The 22,840-nt window shown below is 39.7% G+C and overlaps 1 protein-coding gene across 24 annotated transcripts in view; it reads right to left on the bottom strand.

Annotated features, from left to right (window-relative positions):
• HDAC9 (histone deacetylase 9) overlaps positions 1 to 22,840 on the bottom strand; it is a 466,647-nt gene that overhangs the window by 263,431 nt on the left and 180,376 nt on the right. For 5 of the 24 annotated variants that reach the window (XM_071805059.1, XM_071805061.1, XM_071805060.1 and 2 more), the window contains one exon: positions 15,314 to 15,376. The exons of 2 other annotated variants lie outside the window; for them this stretch is intronic. In XM_071805059.1, the coding sequence (XP_071661160.1) occupies positions 15,314 to 15,376 (63 nt within the window). Of the gene's footprint in view, positions 1 to 15,313; positions 16,456 to 19,795; positions 19,815 to 22,840 lie in introns of those variants that run through there. 17 more of the 24 variants (XM_071805075.1, XM_071805076.1, XM_071805070.1 and 14 more) reach the window with 16 other exon arrangements.

The raw sequence follows: 22,840 nt of genomic DNA on the forward strand, positions 1-22,840 counted from the left end.
TGAGAAAAGGTTATTCTTCCAGTGTTGCGATCTGGCCAAAGAGGAAACATGGTTTTGAGAAGGAAGGACAAAAAGAAGTGGTGAGCACAAATTTTAATTCCTACCACCGCTGTCCTGTGCCATATGGGATTTTCATTTTTTCTTTGTTATCCATATTAAATAATATCAACTCTCTTAATAGACAGAGATTTTTGAAAGCTGAAAAAATGAACAGCTAAGAGGTATACAGGAAAGACAGGCAATAGAGCTAAGTATTAACTAAATGCCTGAGAGATTAAAGGCCCATGTTCTGAGCTATTACACAGTGGACCCAATCCACTACTGCTTAAAAATCTCAGGTTCAGGTGTGCCCAAAAACATCTAATTCAAGCGTAGACCCTGCCTGATTTAACAACAGCAGAGATGTCTAATGGTGCTAACAGCTCAAGCATAGAAGGCTACTGAGCATGAAATCTTGGGCTGAAATGAGAAGAAATTATATTCCTCTTCTTTTACAAAAACACATATTTTTTGAAGCTACACAAGCCGAACACTTCTACACGATTTGATCAATGTTAACTCAAACAATATTTACGATAGATATTGCATGTAACAACAAAGCTTTAAGTCCCTCAAAACTATTATTGCCGAATGGATTAAATGTTAGAAAAGCAAAGACAAAAACAGTTGCCATATTAGTTTAACATTGCAACATTTGTACTTCATATTGCAATATTTTGTTGTATTGCTTGCATGACATACAAAAAGCTCATGAATATTGTAAAAGTCATAGATCAGCTGAATGACCGAGTAAGTGGTATGTTTTTTTCAGAGGGCCAAATGTATCTGTGCAGTTTTTCACAATCACTGAATAGATTTCTCCTTCTCGTACACACACTCTCAAACATATTTGACACCACCTTGAAAGAACTCTGGTCTTTCAAACCTTCTCCGTTGTTCTCGATGGTATGGTGTGACATGACCTCTCTTAGTTGGGTTACACTGAAAGCATCATGTCTGTAGATTTTTAAATTGCAAAATAAATTTCCAGCCTCAGGAAGCCTCCCAGACACATTAAACTAAAGGAGGAACAAAGCAGAACATGTACAAGCGATGACCTAGACTATTATAGGATTGTATTGTTCTGCAGGTCTACAGCTGGGGACAATGGGATGGTTACAACACTTCAAGTCATTCTGGGGTTTGTGCCCTTTCTCCCTCCTTTTCCTTCTGTCATGGCCGTATCAGAGTTCACTGTGAAGCAGACCAACACCCAACTTACGCAAGTCATTTCATTCTAGTAAAGTCAGCAGTACCCAGCAAACAGCCGGTGTTCTCACATCACCACGTATAATTCACACAAAGCATTTCACTTATCAGCAACCTAAGGTTACAGTGTCCAAAAGCAACCATCTCATCTAGGGACTGATGAGAATGTAGGACTTCTTCCATTATACCAGAACTAATAATAGCAGGAGATTCCACCACTTTGATTAAAATATTATGACTTTATAATCCTGCTACTAAATGAGATTATAATTCACTAATAATGTTATTTTTTACCCCTAATCTGGTTAAAGCTGCACAATCATCTCAGGAGGAATGTTGTATCTAGGTAGCCTTCATGGGAAGTTAATGCACACCATGAAATGTGGGTATATAAAATACAACAATTACGAAAACTATGCATAAAAAGAAGTAGCCAAATAGCTGTATTTGGTACTTCAGGTACTGCTTCAGCCTCCTACCTTAGTTATTTATGTCTCTGCTTTCCACAGCTCTTAGTGTTAGAAAAAAATTTTAACATCTAACCTAAACTTTTCTTTGCTTCAGGCTATTATTCCATGCTTTCCATCTTTAGAGAACAAATAAATCTCTTCCTTCATTTATATTGTTACCTTGAAGTTATTTATAGCCTGTGCCCATGTCCCTCGAGCTCTCTCTGTTACAGACTATAAATATAGCTCCCTTAATCCCTTTTCATATGCTTTATCCTCTAGTATTTATATCAGATTTGTAATCTTTATATTTTCTTTTCATTTTAAACTTTCTAGACCACAGTTACAGAGATTATTGCAAATAGGTGGTGAAGCAAAAATATTTTGTCCATTTTAAATATGATCTGCTTATACCACTATAATTGTGAACACACTAGTCAAGGTTGAAATGCATAAATTACTGTAATTGTTTTCATCTCCTGATATTTTTAAAACAAGTTATTTTGAATTCAAAATTTCTAATGTTTTGTCTGACCTTACAGATTAATCTTACAAAAGATTTAGCAAAAAGTTATTTTAGTGAAACAAGATCCATGTATGTAATTTTAAAAGAAGAGAGATACTCTTTCTCCATTTGTTCTCTCAGTAACTATATCCTCTGTTAACAGCCACAACTGAGCCAATTTTTCTTCAAATTTGACTTGATTTAATCTCACAGACATTTTAGTTTGATGCAAACTGTCTTTGTAGGATGCAGCTTTGAAATATATGATGAGCTTTGAAATATAATTGCATGCATATTTTGAGACACAAATGCTTAGCAAAATCTTTCAAAGGGTCAACAAAATGGTGACTAAAAAACGATCCAGATTTCAGTGGGCTGTGACTTTTGATACTGGTTAAGGATCTGGTCCACAGACTTATCTAGACTTGCAAAAAGTCTTTCACAAGGTGTCTCACCGGAGTTTGTGTCCTGCTCTGCCCTTTATGTGAACTTAAAAGAACTCTATAACTGACCAGAAACAGTTTCAAAGACAAAAAGCAGAAGGGAAATATATATTCTTGCTGAATTTAAGAAAAGATTGATAGTGCAGTGAGGTAACAGTAATTCCTATTTTAATAGAGGTCTGGAAAGAAGAATACTGGAAGAAAGACTGATTGGGTTAAAACCACAGATGAAACAAATCTCTTTAGGATATTTCATGGAAGGCTCTGAGGAATGCCAGAGGTCCTCATAAAGCTTTGTGATTGGGAAACAAAATAAAAGAGTTCACTCATTTTTTTGTATGTACACAGTAATTTCTATTGGGAGGAATGAGTGGAATATACCTTACTGTGCTTCATTTACCTCAATGTAACCTTAAAAACAGATGGCTGCCATTGCAGACAGCTTGGTGACAAGATGTGGTCAATCTACAGCAAGACTCAAAAATGAAAACAGGAAGTACAGAAAGCAGGATAAAAGTAAAATTTCATATTCTTTAAGGAGGCTTTGTGATCAGGAGTATTCCAGTTCGGTTATCCTATCTCAAAGGGAGCCATGTCAGAAACAGGAAAAGGCTAATTGGATTTAAGACAATTAAGAGCTTGGAAAGACTTCCATAAGTAGAAAGAGTCTGATTTTCATTTGCACAACTACACTTTTTTATTGCATGGAACACATACTATTTATGTCCACCTTAGCATCCATCCATCTATATTGGAAGAAGAAAACCGTATTACAAATGAGAATTATTTGCATACCTACAGGCCTTCTGGGGAGTGCACGTAAGGGTTATATAACAACAAAGCAGATTTAGTGCAGAAATGTAAGATAAATCTATACAACCTTTCCCTTTTGCAGAAAGCAACTACCATCTTCCGGGTAGACTTTATAATTGCATTCATAATCATGAAGTTCACTGAAGAAGTTACCTAAGAAGAATGCTGAGTTTTCTTCTCTCTGCTGAGGTTTTGGACAATTAGTTAAATACCAGGTCCTGACAGCTGGACACAACATGTTATTTCCTACATAAATGTTACTAACTATAATAATGCTTCTTGTTTCAAAGGAAAGCAAAAAAACCCTCTGTCCCTTCAGATCTTGCATCTCCTTCTCAGAGTGCTACTGTAGATAGCATGGTCATTTTGAAGGGTTGTGATTCAAAAACAGTCTGCACTTTGTGTCGCTGGAATCAGCAAAGCCCTGTGCCAGCCATGAGAGTTGAACTGTGCCTTCAACTTAAAACTGCACTCGGTAAGAAATGAACCGCAACGACCATGACAACAATATGGTCCTTTCAGTCTGCATTTGCTAGCACGTCAGCATCAGTTATTGTAGGGTTTTGGTTTACATAGGTACTAGTATAAAATGCTTCCCTAAGTAGCAACCAGTAAACAGCATCACACAAATGAAAATTTTCTTCTCATAACTTGAATTCTACTTATTTCCAGGTTGCCTAGAAAGTATAAGGGCATACCAGAGTTTCTTCTGTTAAAAAATTAAGGATAGGAGAGATTACATTGGGAGAATGTCTGGCAAAACATTTTCTCCACAAAGAGAGGATTTTAAAAAGAAGCAGAAATTGCATACAAGAGCCATGAAGGCTTTCCTGGAGCACAGTCTTCATGTGGTACCACAGCAGAACTGATATGGCCTGGGGGTGCAGATGGCTACTGCTTTCAATATGTTCAATTTTGGTGCAGGTTGCTGAAACCTACATAGATATAATTTTCTACTTCACATGAAACAATGTACACTGGACAGGATTTTACTTTCATACTAACAGATGAAATGTGCCCTATGGATGATCATAGAATCATTTAATAATTTGGGTTGGAAGGGATCTTTAAAGGTCATCCAGTCCAACCCCCTGCAATGAGCAGGGACATCTTCAGCTAGATCAGGTTGCTCAGAGCCCCATCCAGCCTGGCCTTGAATGTCTCCAGGGATGAGGCATCTACCACCCCTCTGCGCAACCTGGGCCAGTGTTTTACCATTCTCACTGTAAAAAAATTTTTCTTTGTATCTAGTCTAAATCTACCTTCAAAGGTAATGAAAGGTAATTACTGACAGCTTCATAGGGGCAGTATTAGCATAAATTCTACTTAATGGTAAAGTGCTATGCAGTTAACTCGAGTTTAACAAGGTGCTAATCAGGTGCGAAATTTTAGGCTCTGTCCTTTAAATGTCAAGAGGAGCAAGGAGTGTATTCTCCGGACAGATAAGCTTTCCCAGGCAGCAGTTTGACATGTATTTGGAACCACTGTATGCCATAGTTGAAGTTGAGAGAAACGGTTGTGCCTCCCTTCCCTTCTCATGGCCCTTCTGACCGTGAGGATGACTCTCTCCTTCCCCACACCACAACATACATCTGCAGTGTCACAGGGAACTGAGGGACACGTTTTAACCAGGGTCAGTTGTTCACTACATCAGTCCCAGCAGACACATTAGTATCTGTGCCAGGACAAGGGATGTGACTGTTCAGCAGAGGAATGAAAGCCCAGGACCAGGTAAGGGGGTGGGAGTGCTGCTGTTCCTTCCTGGTAACGCCAGCCAGCATCTCAACAGCTATGTACTATGACCTTACATCTACAGAATCAAATACACAATACTAATAGATAACAAAAAATCAAAAGAAAAAAAAAAAGAGAGAAAGAGGAAAATTAGTAACCTAATAGTCCAGATTTCCCCACTCACTCCTCTTTTTTCTGAAGCTACAGGAGAACACTAAAGCCTATTTGGCTGCTAAGTGTTTTAGAATCTGCCCTGTACCTGGAGGTCCAAGCCACTACCAGAACAGACTGAGCAATAGTATTCCCTGGAGGGAATAACCAAAACAGGTCCTTAAGAATGAGTCCCTGAGGTCTTCAGGTATAAACCTGTGCTATTGCAGACCTCTGGACATCTGCAGATGAAGGACGGCAGCCAGGGAGGTTTATGGGATGTGTGTTCACCTGCCATGGGCTGGTAGGCCTGTAGGAGGAGGAATAGCATTTCATCTTAGGCACTCACTCAAGCTTACCCGAACTAACTTGTGAAAGCCAGCATTCCTAAAATTTTTGACAGGTTTTAATATAGCCATAACACAATGTCCCCCATGAGGGAGGACATAGTAAGACTGGTGATAAATCTATGTGCATACATCTTCTGTATATGCATATCAATGACAAGTATATTTGCATGACCAGAGAGAGACATTCACTTATAGACGAAGTTTGAGAATTTTAGTGCAGGGGTACTTTTCTTCTAAATATTCCTATTTCTAATAATTTATTTTCTAAACAAAACAGCTGCATCAGTATTAGCATCCTTAATCATCCATAGCATCACCATTACTTAATTCAGCTGCATTAGCATTCCTTCTTGATTTCTTTGCCTATAGCTCGATGTTGTCATTTGTAATTTCCCTTCTTTCCCCAGTAAGCTCTCCAGCTGCCCCATTATCACCCTCTATGCATTGTCACAAGAGGAAAAAAACCCAAAAAACAATAAACAACAAAACTAAACAAACAAAACCCGCCCTCACCCCCCAACAAAACAAACAAAAAAACCCCAACAAACCAGGAAATAAGCACAGAGCTCAGAAAACTGAGCAGAAAAGGCAAGACAGGGATGGTGCAGAAGGCAGAGCGATGAGAATTTCTAGCAAAGCTGTGGTGAGATTGCTCTGCAGGTTCTCCAGGAAAGCTGAGCTGCATTTGGGGAGTTGAGTTCAGGATGGTGAGATGTAGCAGAATTTGTAGTGTGTGCATAAACAGATTCCATGTCCTACACGTCTACCTCTCCCAAACAAATTACTTATTCTCAGACAAAAAACCAAACCAAAACAAAAAACAAAACCCAAGCAAACAAAAAAAACCCAGAAAAACAGTCTGTATAGGGGCAAGGGAAATCCCTGAATAGTACCTTACTGTGTGACTACAAGGGTAACAAAGTCCTGAGTTGTTTTTAACAACTTTTGCCAGTTCTAAGATATTCCTACTTGCACATGTGTTCTTCATTGTGGCTTTGAACCTTTTTTGGACAGAAGTTTCTCTCATCTCAGTTGAAGTTGATAGTGTTTTCACATATATTTTTTCTCTGTTCATGGACAGTGAGAACTGTACTTCAAGCTCCCCTGGTTCCCACCTCCCACATAGTTCTTTTGCATCTTCAGTGCCTTCCCCACCCTCCCGCACAACAGCATTTTAACATAGGAAGTGCTTGTATAGTTCATCTCTGCTCTACTACTCCATTTATAAAATTCTCTTATATTTTCCTCGAGCTTCTTTCCCTCCTGCCCATCCTTCCTTCATGCTCCTTGAAGAAACCTAGGCAAGACTTACTATTTCCTATGGAATTCCTTCTATGGTGACTATTGCCAATTCTTAAAAGAAACAATAGAGTAAAACTTTCTTCTTCTTCTGAAACAGACCCTATAGGAAAAGAAAAAACAGTGACAGCAAATAAAAGGATGCCAACTTTCTGACATGTGCGTGGGAATGAGTGGATCTGGAGCCTGGAACAGCTTTGAGCATATGCACGGCACAGGCTGGTAAGCATCTATGAGACTCCTGAGGTAAAGTGCTCTCCTGAATTTAGGTCCCACTAGATTTCAGCAGCTGCTGTACAAGGATTTTCATGATGAACATTTTGAGGCATCGAAATAATTTCTATATAGTCTTTTAACAATATGTATCTACATGTAAAAGTAGATATGTTAATGTAAAGACTCATACTGATGATTTTCCCATTGCTATTTCTTACACTGTGCTGTGGCTGGTATTAACTCCATCACTATTCATGTCAGCATGAAATCCAAAAACATCTAGGTATTTCATTTTATGTTTCTTGGTGATATTGTAATATGTGTATTATTTTTTTGCATTTTAAAACTTCATGGTCAGATTCAAATTAGAATATCAAAGACTTGAACAGTCCAGGCGTTTTACTTCTTCTGTACCCACAGGGAAAAGCTTCACAAGGCTTAGAAAAAGTACATGTGTTTCAACAGAGATGTTGATTTAGAGATCAAACAAGTAGATGAAGAGAACTAAGAACTTACTTTTTCTGCAAGAAAAGGAGTCATGAACAGGTAAATAAAAGGCCATCACTAACATTTTACTAAACTTAAAAAGAAGTAGCAGCAAACACCAAAAAGAGTCTCTATGTAAGATTAGGGACTAACAGCCTGTTTTCCCTGCTCCCTCCCATACTGTTATTGTGCAACACTAACAATGTGGTGGCCCGGAGCACCAAGAATAAAAAAGGAAACTTGGATTAAGAACAGAACAATTGGGGGAAATTATTAAATTAACATTAAACTTCCTCATTATTCCATTCCAGACTTCACTGAAATTGAATAGCTGTGGTTCCTCCCCCGGCAGCATACCTTCAACCACAGGGATTATGAAAGAGAACAATAGTCTTTGATTGTAAAAACATGATTCATATAGTGGGCATTTTCAAATAATTCATTCTGTTCCATCTCTTGTGTTCCTTTGATGATACTTGGTGTCCTTACTAGAAGGAACATTGTTATCATTAGAACAAAGCATCCTGCATTTCAGGCATATTCATGCACACAGGGCTTGGATTCTTGGAGCTCTTGTCGTGTTTGTAAACTCCACAAACTGGAAGGAGTTTACAATCCAGAAACACAAAACAAATAAACAACATGTGTTGGCTATACTCAGATTATATTAAATGCCAAAGTACTTTTACAGTCATGCACAGAACTGTCAGCCTGACCAAAAAAAAAAAAGAGATGTTTATTATATAACGGGACAGAGAAATCAGCACCATATCATTCAACTAGGCAAAGGCTTCCACTGATTTTGCAAGCCTTTCTGGACTGGTAAGATATTCAAGTAGATAAATCAGCTGCCCCCTGATTACACCCAGAATGTACACAATGATAGAAGCATGCCATTTACTTTGAAGAAAAAGGTAAAAAAAACAAAAGATGGAGTTCAGTAGATAATTATAATCCATTAATATTTCACTGGTTCATAAATTGCCAGCTTCCTGAGCAACAGCTACAGTCAGAGGTTGCACAGCCAGCCAGCTGAAGATTGTTGTTGCTCTTTACTAAACTGTCACTAAAAGCTTGCTCCTGGTTAAACACAGGCAAGCACAAAGATCCCAGTGAACTTCCTTAGGGAGAACATGCCTCACTATGTTTTTGCAATTTTCCTTTAGGATTCAAGTTTTTCTAGTGAGCACAAATGTTTGTGAAGCAGCCATAAAGAATGGTTTGCTAAAAATGTGTCAATTCGCTGACGCTTCCTGTTATGTCTGTGAAAAGCACCGAGAAGGCTAATTGAACAGCAGACATGAATTTTATGTAACAAAACTAGACGGGTCCATTTTGGAGGAGCTGTGTGCATATGTGACATGTTCACACTGAACATGGAGCTTGGCAGTGCCAGCCCCTAAAAATAGCACCTGGATATCCTTGTTCTCATCAGCAACTACAACCGCATCTCCGTCGTTTGGTGCATCGATCTGGCACCTCTTTCCCTCCTCCAGAAGAGATAGGAGTACCCTGAGGTACCTTGTTTTAGTGGAACTGGGGGAGATGAAGAGGATGTTTGCATCTGCTGCAAGCACGTTTTAAACAATATCCCTGCCCCTCAGCAGGCAGTTATCATGTTGTTTTGGCAGCAGGAAGGAATCTGTGGTTTTTCTTGAATGTTGCTCCTCTTTATTTAAACTGCCAGAAATAAAGCAAAAATGACAGAATGCTCTGTCTATAAATAATCATTCCGGTGTACAGTTATATTAGGAGGTAACTCAGATGGCATGATAACGCCTAACAGGCTAATCTTAGACCTGTAATGCCATAAGATGAAAATAACCAGGCTAAGAATAACTGACCCAGAGGAGTCAGCCTGTTAAAGAGATCCACAGAGCAGGGCATTTTAGATTTTTCTGTGTTTAACAATAGTATCTGCTAATTAGTTTATCTACAATACTTTGGATTGTACCCACCATACAAAAAACCCACCCACAACAGTATTTGGGAAAGGTTAAAAATCCAACAACACCTGAAACCTTCCCCATCATCTATACCAAAACCTGAAACTAATGTGTATATACGCATGTATTGCAGACAATCTAGTATTCTGCTTTCTCGGCAACGACTATGCAGAAGAAAGAGGCTGGGCAGTTGATACAGAAAGAGAGGTCTGACTGAAGCTCAAGCTACAAGTGCTCCTCATACCCAGCACAAACTTCAATGAACTAAATGGATTCTGTATGCAACTTTACAGGAGAGACTGGCTGAAACCATGTGCCTTTGAGTGCAGTGCAAACCTATAGGTGTAATGAAGCTGAACAGCTAAAATAATAAACAGTCAAAGTAAAAAGTTCTTTTCCAACACAGTGATTTAGCTCAACACACCAAGAAGCTACTGTCCTGGTGCTAGTACTAGTGAACCTCTGTATTAAATCCAGTGGTCAATGTTATCAGAAAAGATGCTCAAAGAAGTTTTTAAATTATGTTCTGCTTTCTTTTTTTATTTACTTTACAGCTTTTGCAGCTTGCTACTCTTGTCTATCTTGTACTTCGAAATTCTTATTCCAGGTTTCTCCCACAACCTATAAAAATGACTTCTAATACAACGTTTGTCAGATAACCACATGGCTCCAGAAGCTGGGACTTAAACAAAACAAAATTTAAAAACAAAGCAATGCTAAAGCATTAGAGGACACATGAAGCTGGTGACACAGGTCTGTACTGCAGCAGCTTCCTTCCATTTTACCACATTTTTGTCCAACTGAATTCACAACCAATGTCTTGTCCAGCACACATGACTTGGGAGAGCCTCCACTCAAAATCAGTGAGACTTTAACTACATGAGACCTGCAGATCTGTGTGGTTTGTCTCTTCTCACTGTATTGATTGTTAAGGCTAAGACCTTACTCTTCCGTAATATTTAATTCAAATATTTCAGCTACTACTACGAAGCATTAGATTTTTTTTCTACCTAGCCTTTATGACAGGCATTGAAAAAGCCTCTCCAGCCGCTCTCCAGAACCTCCCTGAACTGAAATTTTCACACTCAATTTTTTTCATTACTTTGAAAAGAATCACAGAGTAAAAGCTTAGCATATCTATTCTCGTTCTCTCCAAAGAGTTATTGTCCGAGATACCACATCTGCAACATTTTGTATCTGTAAGAAGTTTACATTACCTGATTCAGATGTCATTTTTATTAGTATCAGAACAAACCTTTAAATGAATTTAAGAATTTGCTTTCTGCAATTTCTCCACAGAAACAGTTGAACAAATGAAAGTTTTGTTTGTCCAGAAAAAAAAAAAAAGGAGAGCAAATATGAAAAAAATTTTCCCTGAGGGCAATATAAATGCATATGTACAAATGTGTATATGTGGTCATGCATCCACATGATAGATACAACATAAGAGATGAATTTTGTACGTTGGGGCTTACTGAGGGAAGATCGCTCAAGAGGTCCTGTCAACCCACATCCAACATGATGCATGTAGCATTGACTGTCATTTATATTCAAGTGACACAGCTTGAGTTCCCTGACTGGTGCAGAGAATAAAATACTGCATCCACATTCGCTTACTACGTTTGTGAAATTGCAGGTGTTTTGCAAGCCTGTAGGTAGATGAAGTCAATAAAATTCATCATTCTGAACCATTATATTTCCTTAAGAACAGTTTTGCTGTATAGATTTCTGTACCTCAAAGGTATCATTTTGTGTATTTCACAGAAGGGTTAGCTGATGTAAGCAGGATTGCATAACTTGCTCAGGTCACCTGTCAACTTGGTGACGAGCCAAGGCTTTAAGCTGAAGATCTCCTTGAACTCTTGATTTTTCAACACACCAGCTTTGGGCAGGAAGCAGAAGATGCCTTATCCAAAAAAAGCCAAGGTGGAACTTAGGCAGGCCAGTGCAAGGGTTTACATCAAAATATGGCCAGTGAAGCAAACAGAGCAACCTTAGCCTTTGGAAAAACAGTACAGTATATTGAATGACCAGAAGTTAATGAACTAAGCATTACTTTTTCAAGTCCCACATCTACAGATACCACAGCTGGGTAGGTTCTTTCTTCTCCTTCACACAACTAATACCTATTTGAGTAATGTAGCCCTGGATTAGTTACTGACTACATTTTAAGGAGTGTTCTTGCCACGGACTGTGCTTCACCAAACTCCTTTTTTTTGAAGGACTTCTAGTTTTTTATATTTCGGTGAGATAAGAGGCCAGCTGATGTTAGGGTCCACTGTAGCATTGCACACACTCTGAAGTTGAGACTTCTTGGGTCAAAAAAAAAGCGACAGCATAGATAAACAGTAATTCCAGCTAAATAAGTGGCTTTAGACACCCGATCCATTTTTTAAATCATGAAACTAAAATAATTGTGATATCAAATCAGAATACATCAGCACCATTTTCTTAAATAGAGAAGAACAGCGCTTACTGCTGCATTTAAGAACAACAGTACCATATGGGAAAATCTAGTTCAGTCTTCTCAAGATAGCTGAAACTGCTCTGTGCAGTAAGGTGTAGGTGTCTGTAAATTACACAGCTTCTTGAGTCAGTGCCGATCTAGATTGCTCCATTCATAATTAGACTTTTGATTGGTACCTATCCAGATCATCTCATTCATAGTATGATTTACAAGCAGGGATGGAGACAGGCAAAGCAGTAATTGAGGGAATACCAGAAGAACTGCTTCACATGACAGCAGTATTTCCTATGCCTGCTATTGTCAGCAATTCCTTAGAGAGTTTTCTTTGTGAATACATATTCACTGGCCATTGAATCTGTCCTCTTTGGTGATGGTTCCAGCCCAGTTTAAAATCAGAGTTGCATAACACATCTGTTGCATCTGGAAACTAGCAAGCCTAAAAAATCCATTGAGTGTTTAAGCTGTGCTTGCTTCAAAGACTTCAAGAATATCAAGGGTGCAGACTGCAAATGTCCAGGGAACTCTCTTTTCTTAAATATGTGCAACTTTTTAACTCGAGCAAAAGTCATATACATGCAAGTGAAGACAACTTTAAAGGACATTGCAATAAGCAAAATTCAAATGGCTGATGCCAGCTACTCCAAACACTAGAGCAGAACATCATACCCTGGCTATTTCTTTCTCCCCTATATGTAGCACAGAGGAAGACAATACCTGAAAAGTTACCAGGCATAATCCTGCAAGGCCGTGAACTCAAAGGAACTGAAGGCAAGCGACAGCAGCACCAGGCCTTGTGGCTTCACGTGACATGAATTAAACTGCAGACTATGTCCAATAACAACTACTTGCAGTCTACTTATGTACTTTAAGGGCCAACAGAAACACTGTGGAGTGTTTTGCATTCTACACAATATATATTTAAACATCTTTTATCTGGATTATGCTCTTGCCTAAGTAGTTTGGGTTTTTTTGAAGTCTAAAAACCTCCCTCTATTCTACTTGGTACTACAATTGGGTATGTTATATGGGCCTAATGTAACATCAGCTAAAAAACAATTGTTACATGATATTCTTGTCTCCAGTGAAGAAAAGCAGAGCTATAAACTTACAGAAAATTACCACCCTCTCTTGTGTTTCAAATGAGAAAACTGCTGTTAGTCAGGCAACGTTAGTTGGCAGTTACAAGGTAGCATAGTGAGCTAAAAAAAACCCCAGATTTTCACTTGTGTACAGCTAATTTAAACTAGTCAGAGTACAAAAAAAGAAAAACAAACAAACAGCAACAGCAAAAAAAAAAAAAAAACCAACACCACAAACAAAAGCAACAAAACCAAACCAAACAAACAAAAAACCCACCACAAACCAACAGGAGGAGGAGAAGCAGTTGATCGTATCTCCTTGACCAACACATAAACACTGGACACCTGCTGAGCTGTTCAGGAAAACCAAAGAAAAGCAGTAGTTCCTGAACAAGAAGTGGACACTACAGATGGCTTTGCGAAACTGTAACACTTTCAGAGAAACTTCTGCTTTTACCCTTCATCTTTGTTAGAGCTTCATTGTTCATATGTGTAAACAAGTCTTTCACCTGATTTCTGTCCTTGACAAACAAACTGTAACTGGTGATCAACATATCTTCTAAGAAGCTAGAGAAATAGTACATTCAGAAGGAAACAAACCAGCCCAGCACCTTTCTAATGAAATAGAAAAATCACCGATCTTAAACATTACCAGTTGGAATTCTCCATTCCCCTTAGGTGCTCTCATTATTTTAACCTGCACATAACAGCTTTCTAGTCTCTCATTCCCTCCTTCAGTCTACAATTGTTTTGAGGTAGCCTTGGCTTTCTATATTGAAAATAAACTTATCATGAGGTTAAGACACATGTAAGTCTTTTCTAACAAGAAAGATATTACTATTTGACACAATCTCTCACAATTTATTTTCACATCTGAAACTAGAAGTCTGCTCTAAAGTTATATGTAAGAAAGAAACACAAGTAAAACTTAAAGTTCTTTTTCTATAAAGCAGGAAAAAGCAACATATTTTTTTTAAAAAAACAAACCAACATGGGCTCAACAGGTGTATTAAAACAGGCAATATGTGAAGAGGCTGTGGTCTACACACATAAATAATCACTGCCAAGGTTTGTGAAAGAAAAAGAGAAAAGGGAAAGGAGAAAAACGAAGAGAAAAAAGGAAAAGAGAAAGAAAAATAAAAAGAAGAGTAAACTAAGACTAAAGTATATGTAAACAACTCACTTTGCATTCTACATATAGGTCCTCTACAAAGCCAACTTTATGCAAAACAAAGTCAGAAATTTGGGATTAAAAGATGTAAAACAGATAACATTGTGCCTCAAAAGACAGTTTCAGCCCAATAAGAACAACTGGAATTCACCGAGTTTAACAGAGAATGGGCAAGAGTAACCTTAAATTTTGACATTTCTAGCCTGTCTAAACTGACATTTTGGCCACAATTCTTCCAACTTAATTCATTCTCAGTACATCATTTGCAGGTCTCAAACACGGCTAGCAAAGAAACGAGAAAATACAACGGTAGCTTCAAATGCATGAGGAAATGCCCAGTGTTGTTTCAGAGCAGGTTTGAAATACCTTCATTTAAAAACACATCCAATTTACATCTCAGTGAGTCATTATATATGACTACCAGTGCCAGGTTCACAAATATATTTAAAGTAACAAAGTAAGCCATGCATATTAAAGACATTTTAAAGTAACGTTCTAGTGAAAAAATAAAGGGATTAGTTTTAAACTCCCTTTGTATGCAAACTGGAGAAAAGGAAACTCACAGAAAGACCAAACCCTGTCTACAATAGACATATGAGCACCATTGCCTACGAGGGGCTCTGAGGCTCCTGACAAGGGCTGTCTGAGGAAGCCTCTCTATGAATAAGCCTGTACCATGAGCCCCATTTTGCAACCACGCAACAAAACAAACACGGAATCCCAAAGTAGATTTCGGTTGTGAGCATTTTGCTCTTGCTGGAGAGCAGCAGACTGAAGGAGACAAATTCTCTGCAAAAGCAGCAGCTGCTATCTAACATATGACCATAGTTAATTAACAACTCACATCAAGCCCCGAAAAATAAAGTCACTTCTTTAAAGGAGGGGTGTTTTCTTGTCCCGCTAGGCTGTATTTTCCCAGTCAGCCACTGAAGTCCAAAGTACGGAGGTTTCTCTTACCTGAGTTGATCATACTGTGCATTCTTTGCTGAGCCAAGAGCTGTTCACGTCCAGAAACCCCATCTGAGGAAAAACACGATTCACTCTCGTAAATTGTCTGCAGCATATTCCAACTGGTCTGCACTTCAGCTACACGAGAGATTCATCACTGCACTTGCACAGGGGCGTCCAGCTCGACCCTCTGCGGTCCTACCTCCTCCAGTGAGGGTTGTAAGATAATACGCTTCAGCAATTAGCAATGTTTAAGCTTTTGCACAAGTATCTATCGGGAGATGGGAAAAACCCCAAATCGCCTCTGGGCAGCCCCCGCCTGCCAGAAGGGAGCCGTGAGCGCGCGGGGGGCTGCGCGCCGCCGAGTTGGAGCAGTTGCGTTCGGGCAGCCAACAGCAGGTGGAAGAAGAAATGAAGAAATATCTCTGCGCTTCGGGCTTTCTGTCGGGGTGGGGGGGGAACACAGCGTCTTACAAACCATCAAACCAAATAAGCCCCCTTTGCAGGGACCAGGAGGCCCCGAGGGTTTAGTGTGAATTGCCCCAGCCCGGAGCAGCGTTGCTGTCCCCACTGCTCTCCCTGCCCGCTCTCCCTCGGCCAGCGGCCGGAGAAGTTGGCGGGAGCAGCAGCGACAGCTCATTTGCATTTGAATCGACACCCGCGTGGCCCAGCAGCAGAAATAGAACAATGGCCGGCCTGAGCCAAAAATAGGTCAAGCATGGCCGGGTGATTGGAGCCTGCATTAATGCGTTTAAAAATACCACAGCAAATACAGCTGTCCAGTCTCTGTCTTGCAAACCACCAGCCATCCTCCCTCTGCCGCTCGGCCTCGAGCACAATTAACCCCTTTCTCCCTGTCCAGCCCGTTTCGGCAGGGAGAAACCAGGGAGGGAGGAAAGCAAGCAGGGAGCGGGTTAGAAACACTCCTTGTCTAGGACTTGCACCCCAATCCCTCCTTGCCCTCCCCCAGGGAGTATTTTGTGAAAAGTGAGCAAAAACGCCACAGCCTCTGCATCGGTCCTAAAATAACACTGGGAGGTTTTGCTGGCGATGTGGTTTCTGCCTCGCCCACACGCAGCCATCCTGCCGTTCTATTTTTGCTGCCTGTTTCTCTGGCTACGCCGCAGTTGGCTTTGGTGGAGGAGCCGGGCTGCTGCCTGCTCCCGGCAGGACCTGCTGCTGCCTCGGGAGAGATTTCTGAAGCTAATCGGGTTGAGGGAGAGCAGAAGGTGGGGGCTGATGCTAATGAGGGACCGGGTTTTGTGCGTGCAGTTATAAGCAGCCTTTCCCTATTTAGCATGCTTGATATAATTCCTATAGCAAGTCACCAGTTATGGCACAGCACGTTAGACATGCTTACCGACAATGCACTATTCGGTTGACTTGCTAAAATTTGGAGAGGAGCTGAGCAGCTCATAATTATTTTTAGAAGCATTAGGCAATTTGCATGGCGTCTTTCTCAGTCTTACAAGATGATGTGCTTTCAGCAGAGCAGTATCTGATGGCATCCCAGACAACACCACCATGCTTCTCTGTGTCATGGCAGGTTTCACATATGCTACATGAAGTTTATTTTTTAAAATGATACATCAGAAGTTGCGCTTCTTGTTTGCTGATTAACACACATACACGTAGATAAGTTTCATTTCACCATTACAGATGAAACTTCTCTGGGTCCTGCTCTGCCTTATAGCACTTGTTACACATGGGACCAAAGCCTGTCACTACCTACAGCACCCTGAACACTCACCTACCAAAGCTAAGAGTCCCCTTCCATGTCCTTGCTCTAGGGGAGCATCAGTGGGTGCTGGGACATGGTTCCTCACCAGAATCAAGGAGCCAGTACAGAGGTTCACCTCGGAGATTCCCAGAAATCCACCAAATCCTGTACTCTGTCCAGCACCTTTTGCCAGTGAAGATGCAAGAATCTGCCCGGTACTTGAGCCTCATTTCTGCCTGTTGGCTGAGGATGGGCTGTTTGCCCATCAACTAATATGATAGATTGTAGCCAAGTGTTACAACTTGTTTCTTTTTCAAACTTCTCGTTATTGTGTTACCAGAGAAAAGATTCACATTAACAAAGCAGTGTGACACTCCTGTGACATTTGGCTACACCATGGCACCTGAGAGGTCTGCAGCTCAAGTCTCCTCCACATGCAAAACTTTTGTGAATGACCTGATCCTGCTGAGAGTTGAGATCTGTCCCCAAGATAGACAGAGACCGCAGCAGCTGACAACGAGGTCTTCCCTGCAGGATCCTCAAGTTAAGCACCTATTACTGCTAAGCACCCCTCTCTCCTTGTCCTCTCTTTTCCCTACTCCCAGGTTTCCCGGGAGCACCAGGCCAAGGGAGGGGGGAAGCTCTGCAGACAGTGTATGCCCAGCTCTGCAAAGGGGCAAGGACAGCCACTGGCAAGGTGCAACACAGGGATGAACTTCGCACATACCATCGCACTACTGACAGCTGACAATTCGGTATCGTTGAACATTTTTCTTTTGAAAATAAAAGTACCCAAATATTTTGGGGGAAAGAGGTGGTACTTTGACGGTGCAGGGCAGAAGACGTTTAACACAACTGCAAGGAGGATCACCAGTAGAAACAGAAATCTTCTCTAAGGTAGAAAAAACTTTTTATAGACAGAAGTAAATAAAAAAGTGGAATTGCTTATACCCTTGAGCCAACCAGACCATGACTCTGTTTAGTGATTCAGCGCCTCAAAATAATCAAGTCAAGTATTACAGGGAAAGACTGGAGGAATAATTTAAAAACACATCAGAATACGGAAAATGATGGAGTGTGGGATCCTGGTATTAGGTACTCATACATGTTTATAACTTGTTACATGTGCAGCTGCATTTTTAAAGATAGCATTCACAGCTCTGACTTCAAATACTTTAGTAACTAAATAAAAGCAAACTATTTTCAAGAGTAGAAAACATACATTCAGATATTTAGCTGCAAGCATTCTTAATTTTGGCATACGTATTTTAAACTGACAGACATGTAAAATATCCTATGCTAGTTAATTCACAGACCATAATAGCTACAGCATTGTGCTTTGTATTTTAGAAGATATATAAAAATTATATAAAAAATATTTTACTTATGAAGTCAGTCAACCCGAAAGTACGGCTTTTACAACCTGAATTCTTCTGACTTGCTTCGATGTATTATGGGCCTACGTTGGTACATGCTTAGCTTTAAAACATGACTGTAAATCCATCTCTTTTCAACATAATAGTTAAGCACATGTTCAAATTCTATTGATCGCATCAGAATTTAAGCACACAGTTAAACACTTTGCTGAGTCAGCCCAGCCTTTAACTGCATGATCACATGAGTTTAAATAGCTCCTTTAGAGTCCCACAGGGGAAGGATAAAGGGTTCAAGCCTGAAGAAAATCTGGTTTTTATTTTTAACGCAATGGCTGTTACAAGGTGACATTTTCATACAGGAACACGAGTTTTTTTGTTCTCCTTTTTCAAATGCATTTCCTAAACTTTGAGAACTTTAATGGTAACTGGAGGTAAGAGTAAACTGTTGACATGATTTAGCGCTGCTGAGGTGACTTTAAATGCAATCAGCAACTTTATAGAAAATGTAAGGCATGTTAGTAGCACTAAGATCTCATAACAGGAGTTTCACAATGTCTTTCTTTTATTTGCCTTCTGAGTTGCTAAAAACAAATAAATATAAGGAAATTAAATCTGGAAACTGCATCACTGCAACATTTAGATTGAGAAATTAAGCACTCAAATTAGAAAAGGCTAGGATTTCTACTGCATTGTTAACTCTGCAACATTATAATTAAGTAGTACTTTTCTTACTTTCCTTGTTAAGTACAAAGAGTGTATTACTGTTCAGTTTTAGGATATCCCATTTCTTACTTTACGTTATTCTGGAGCATAGCCTTCATTAATATTCATGGCTTAGTTTCAATTTTTGCTGTTTTCTTACTTGTAAATGAATTCTCGCATAGATTCTTCTGCCATGTTGCTGAACTGTATCATAAATATTGCAAACAAAACTAAATAAAGAGATGTTTTCTAGCTTCTAGTTGTATGTTTAAATTAGGATACTGCAGTCTTACAGGTGTCCCATTCAACCTGCCCTCAGCCCCTTTTTCACTTGGCAAGTATTCTGTGAAGAAGCATCAAGTAATAACACACATCGATATCCAACAGTGCATAAACCACAGGAGCTAAATTGCAGTTGCACCGGTGACACTGAATCTGGTCTATTTCAGTACTCAAGTTTCAAGTTCTAATCTTCGAAGCCTGAAGAGCTCCTATTTTTTGTATATCTAATCACCAGGATTAAAAAAAAAAAAAGAAAAAGAAAAAAAATTAACTATTGTATAGAACAGATGTTTCTGTAGCCATAGTTCATTAGATACCATTAGTACCATGTGAAACCCAAATATCCAGCATAAATTACTACAGCTTATGGCAGAGGATTAACTAGGCTAACAAACAGCAGACGACTATTACCACAAAGAAGCAGATGGTTTGGGAGCAGGAAGAAATCAGGGAAGATGCTCAAGCAGTCCGGTTCTGCTCCCTCCTGGAACTAAGGGAGCGCATTCCAAATCCCTGGGGGAGTAAAAATGGATCACTTAATACACATGCTCTGCTAGGAAACACATAGCAAGGGAATGTCTCTGATTAGTTTTCTATGTAGCAAGCCTTTGGCATTGCCTGTGCAGGAACACGCTTTGCCGCTTCTTTGCAGTGCTGTGAAACCACGTGATGGGCATTTTTCAACTGAAGAGAAAACTGTGATTCTAAATGTGTTTAAGTTCAATACAAGCTTCAAAGGAATTTTCTGGGAGAAAGAAAGGCGTATCTGTAGCTTTAGGGGATTTTGCAACAAACAATGGGAGAATAAAACTTTACAAAGTTTTGAGGATAAGGAGCACTACACTACATAAATGTAGGGGTCTCTACTGTCTCTCATATAACAATACAGAGAGCCTTGCATCATTTTCATACAAATTAGCTCAGGGTTTTTGGAACTAGCAGATGACTTATCACTTTTTTCTCCTCTTAAAATATACCTTTCTATAATAAATGGGCCTACTAGAAATTAAGTCCTAGATTCAGGACAACACCTCAACAACACATTCTAGACTATAAGCACAAGGTTTAAGTTAAGCATATGCGTAGAGTTTTCACAAATTCAAAGGTACTTTCCTGAATCACAAAGTTCACATCATTTTAAAAAACACAGAGAGCTATAAAATAAATAAATAATATTTAATTTAGGAAATACACACACAGTTCAATTATTCTGCCCACACAGCTATTTACCAGGTTGGAACTAAAATCTCCATCTTTTGTAGCAAGACTGAGATAAATTGCATGCAAACAATATAAGCCATGTAGCCAAAAGCCTTCAGATATTGGCAAATAAATGCTTCAGACCAGTAAAGCACTTTGCTTCTTTGTATGCCATCAACGAGGCAAGGAGAGATATGAGCAATATGAGATTTACCGGGTTTTCCACGTTGATGCCCATCTTTCTCAGACACGACAGCAGCGCGTACATGCACCGCGTCTGCCACGTCTGGCTGCACCAGACACACCTGGCTGGACACACATGAAGGAACCCTAGAGCACATAACCTACGACGGTTTGTAATACATTACCTATGCCAGCTTGCAATACGTTCTCTGTACCTGAGGCATTTCATGCTTGTTGCACATCTACTGAGCAGATAATCTGCACCACACAGCGTTTTGCACAGGGTTTCCTGACGTTGGATAGTCCAGCAGGTCAGATCAACTGACCTGGACACTGAGAGTTCCTGGATGACAGACTGACTACTAAGTCCCTATGGCTGGAGAACCAAGAGGAATACCACATCTAGCTTGTAATATATGCCTGAACTTAAGTGCTTATTTGGATTTAAGCCAAGAGATTTAGGCCATGCTTGTTGTCTGGAGAACCACACTGTGAAAACCAATGGCTATGCAAAGGATTTAGGATCACAGCAGACGACAGACATCTAAATATAAGCTCCTAGGATTACACCAGGACCAAAAGGGCTAATAAAACCCTTGGATCTATAAACAAGGTTATATTAAGTAACAGTAATGAGGTGATATGCATATACCAAACAGAATATTCTTGGGATACTGTAACGTGTTCTGGTATAGATACCTGAAAAAGAATGCTGAAAAACTGAGGATGGATAGACATGCCACAAGAACAAAACAAGTTTGGAAAAACATTGGAAACTGGAAACTCAGAGACCTGAGATACTAAATTTAGTGAAGAAGTTCAGGGGTCACTTGGCACTGTCTGTATATACACAGGACAAGATGTCCAGAAGGGTAGTAAAATGCTCTTTATTTTAAGAAACAACGCTTTAAGAAAAATCCATCTATTAGAAAAACTCAAGTCATAAGTGGGGACACATTTTCAACATGCTTTAACCACTGCAGCAACTTATAAGTGAGCTTCAGATCAATAGCAGCCATGTCTCTGGAAAGAATTCTCTAATACTTCCGTAGCACAAACTTAGTTTAGGTTTTGCTGTAGGACTCCAAATTACACAGGTCGGACCTGGGTACCTTCAAAGCTACTAAGAACTAGTAAGAATTACTGCTTCACTTACAGGAATAATAAGAACTAAATAGAATTTTGTTTCCTACATTAGAATTAATTTTTTTCTTTTAAATGACTCTCTCCTGAAAAGCAGAAGTGTGGGGGGTTGTTTTGTTTTGTTTTTTTCCTATCTATGTTTATTTTCCCATGTTTATAACTTTTACAAAAGCAGGACAATGGAGTGTACCCTAAAAAACCTGGAAAATAGAAGTCTCTGTGGAAAAACAAAGAACAAAAGCAAAAACAACAAAACAACAACAAAACAAACAAACAAACACACACAAAAAAAAACTAGGAAAATGTGTAAATGTGTTTACTTTGTTTTGCTATTCAAAGTTGCCCTTTCAAGTCAAAGAATTAGATCTCAAAAGTAGTCCTTCTAAATTCAGGCTTGGATTCATGGAGGGCTGAGGCGACTTTTACATAACATGATACAACCACACTATAAAGATACCTATATGGATTGGGACAACAATTTCTCTGTTAAATTTTGAAGCGAGAGTTTTTCCTAAGTATCAAATTGACGTAGCTAGAGAACTGCAGCTCCCAGCCACTGGAAGCTTAGCCAAGAAAGCACTAAAAAGATCCCTCTTCAATGTGCAGGCTGAGGAAGGGGCCTGAGACGCCAGGCCAGGCACTGGGCCGTGGGCACCATCTCCTTCCTGCCCAGCTCCTCCAGCCCTCACTGGGGAGCGTTCAGGCAGACGGAGATGGAGCGTTACATGCCCAAACATGCCTCTGGGAGCAGTAACAAATTGACCGCTACTGTGCTATGAAAAGGTCACATCTCATGCCGGTCAATAATGCTGTTATGAAACAACACAAAACCCTCCAGGTTAGGTGGACCAGGACAGCAGTGAAGTTCAGTACCAGTCTTCTCCATTTTTTATTTTCTCTTTTTTCAAAATGTTACAGTGAACCTAGATC

The sequence above is a fragment of the Patagioenas fasciata genome, chromosome 2, assembly GCF_037038585.1.
Source record: "Patagioenas fasciata isolate bPatFas1 chromosome 2, bPatFas1.hap1, whole genome shotgun sequence".
Taxonomy (NCBI): Eukaryota; Metazoa; Chordata; class Aves; order Columbiformes; family Columbidae; genus Patagioenas; species Patagioenas fasciata.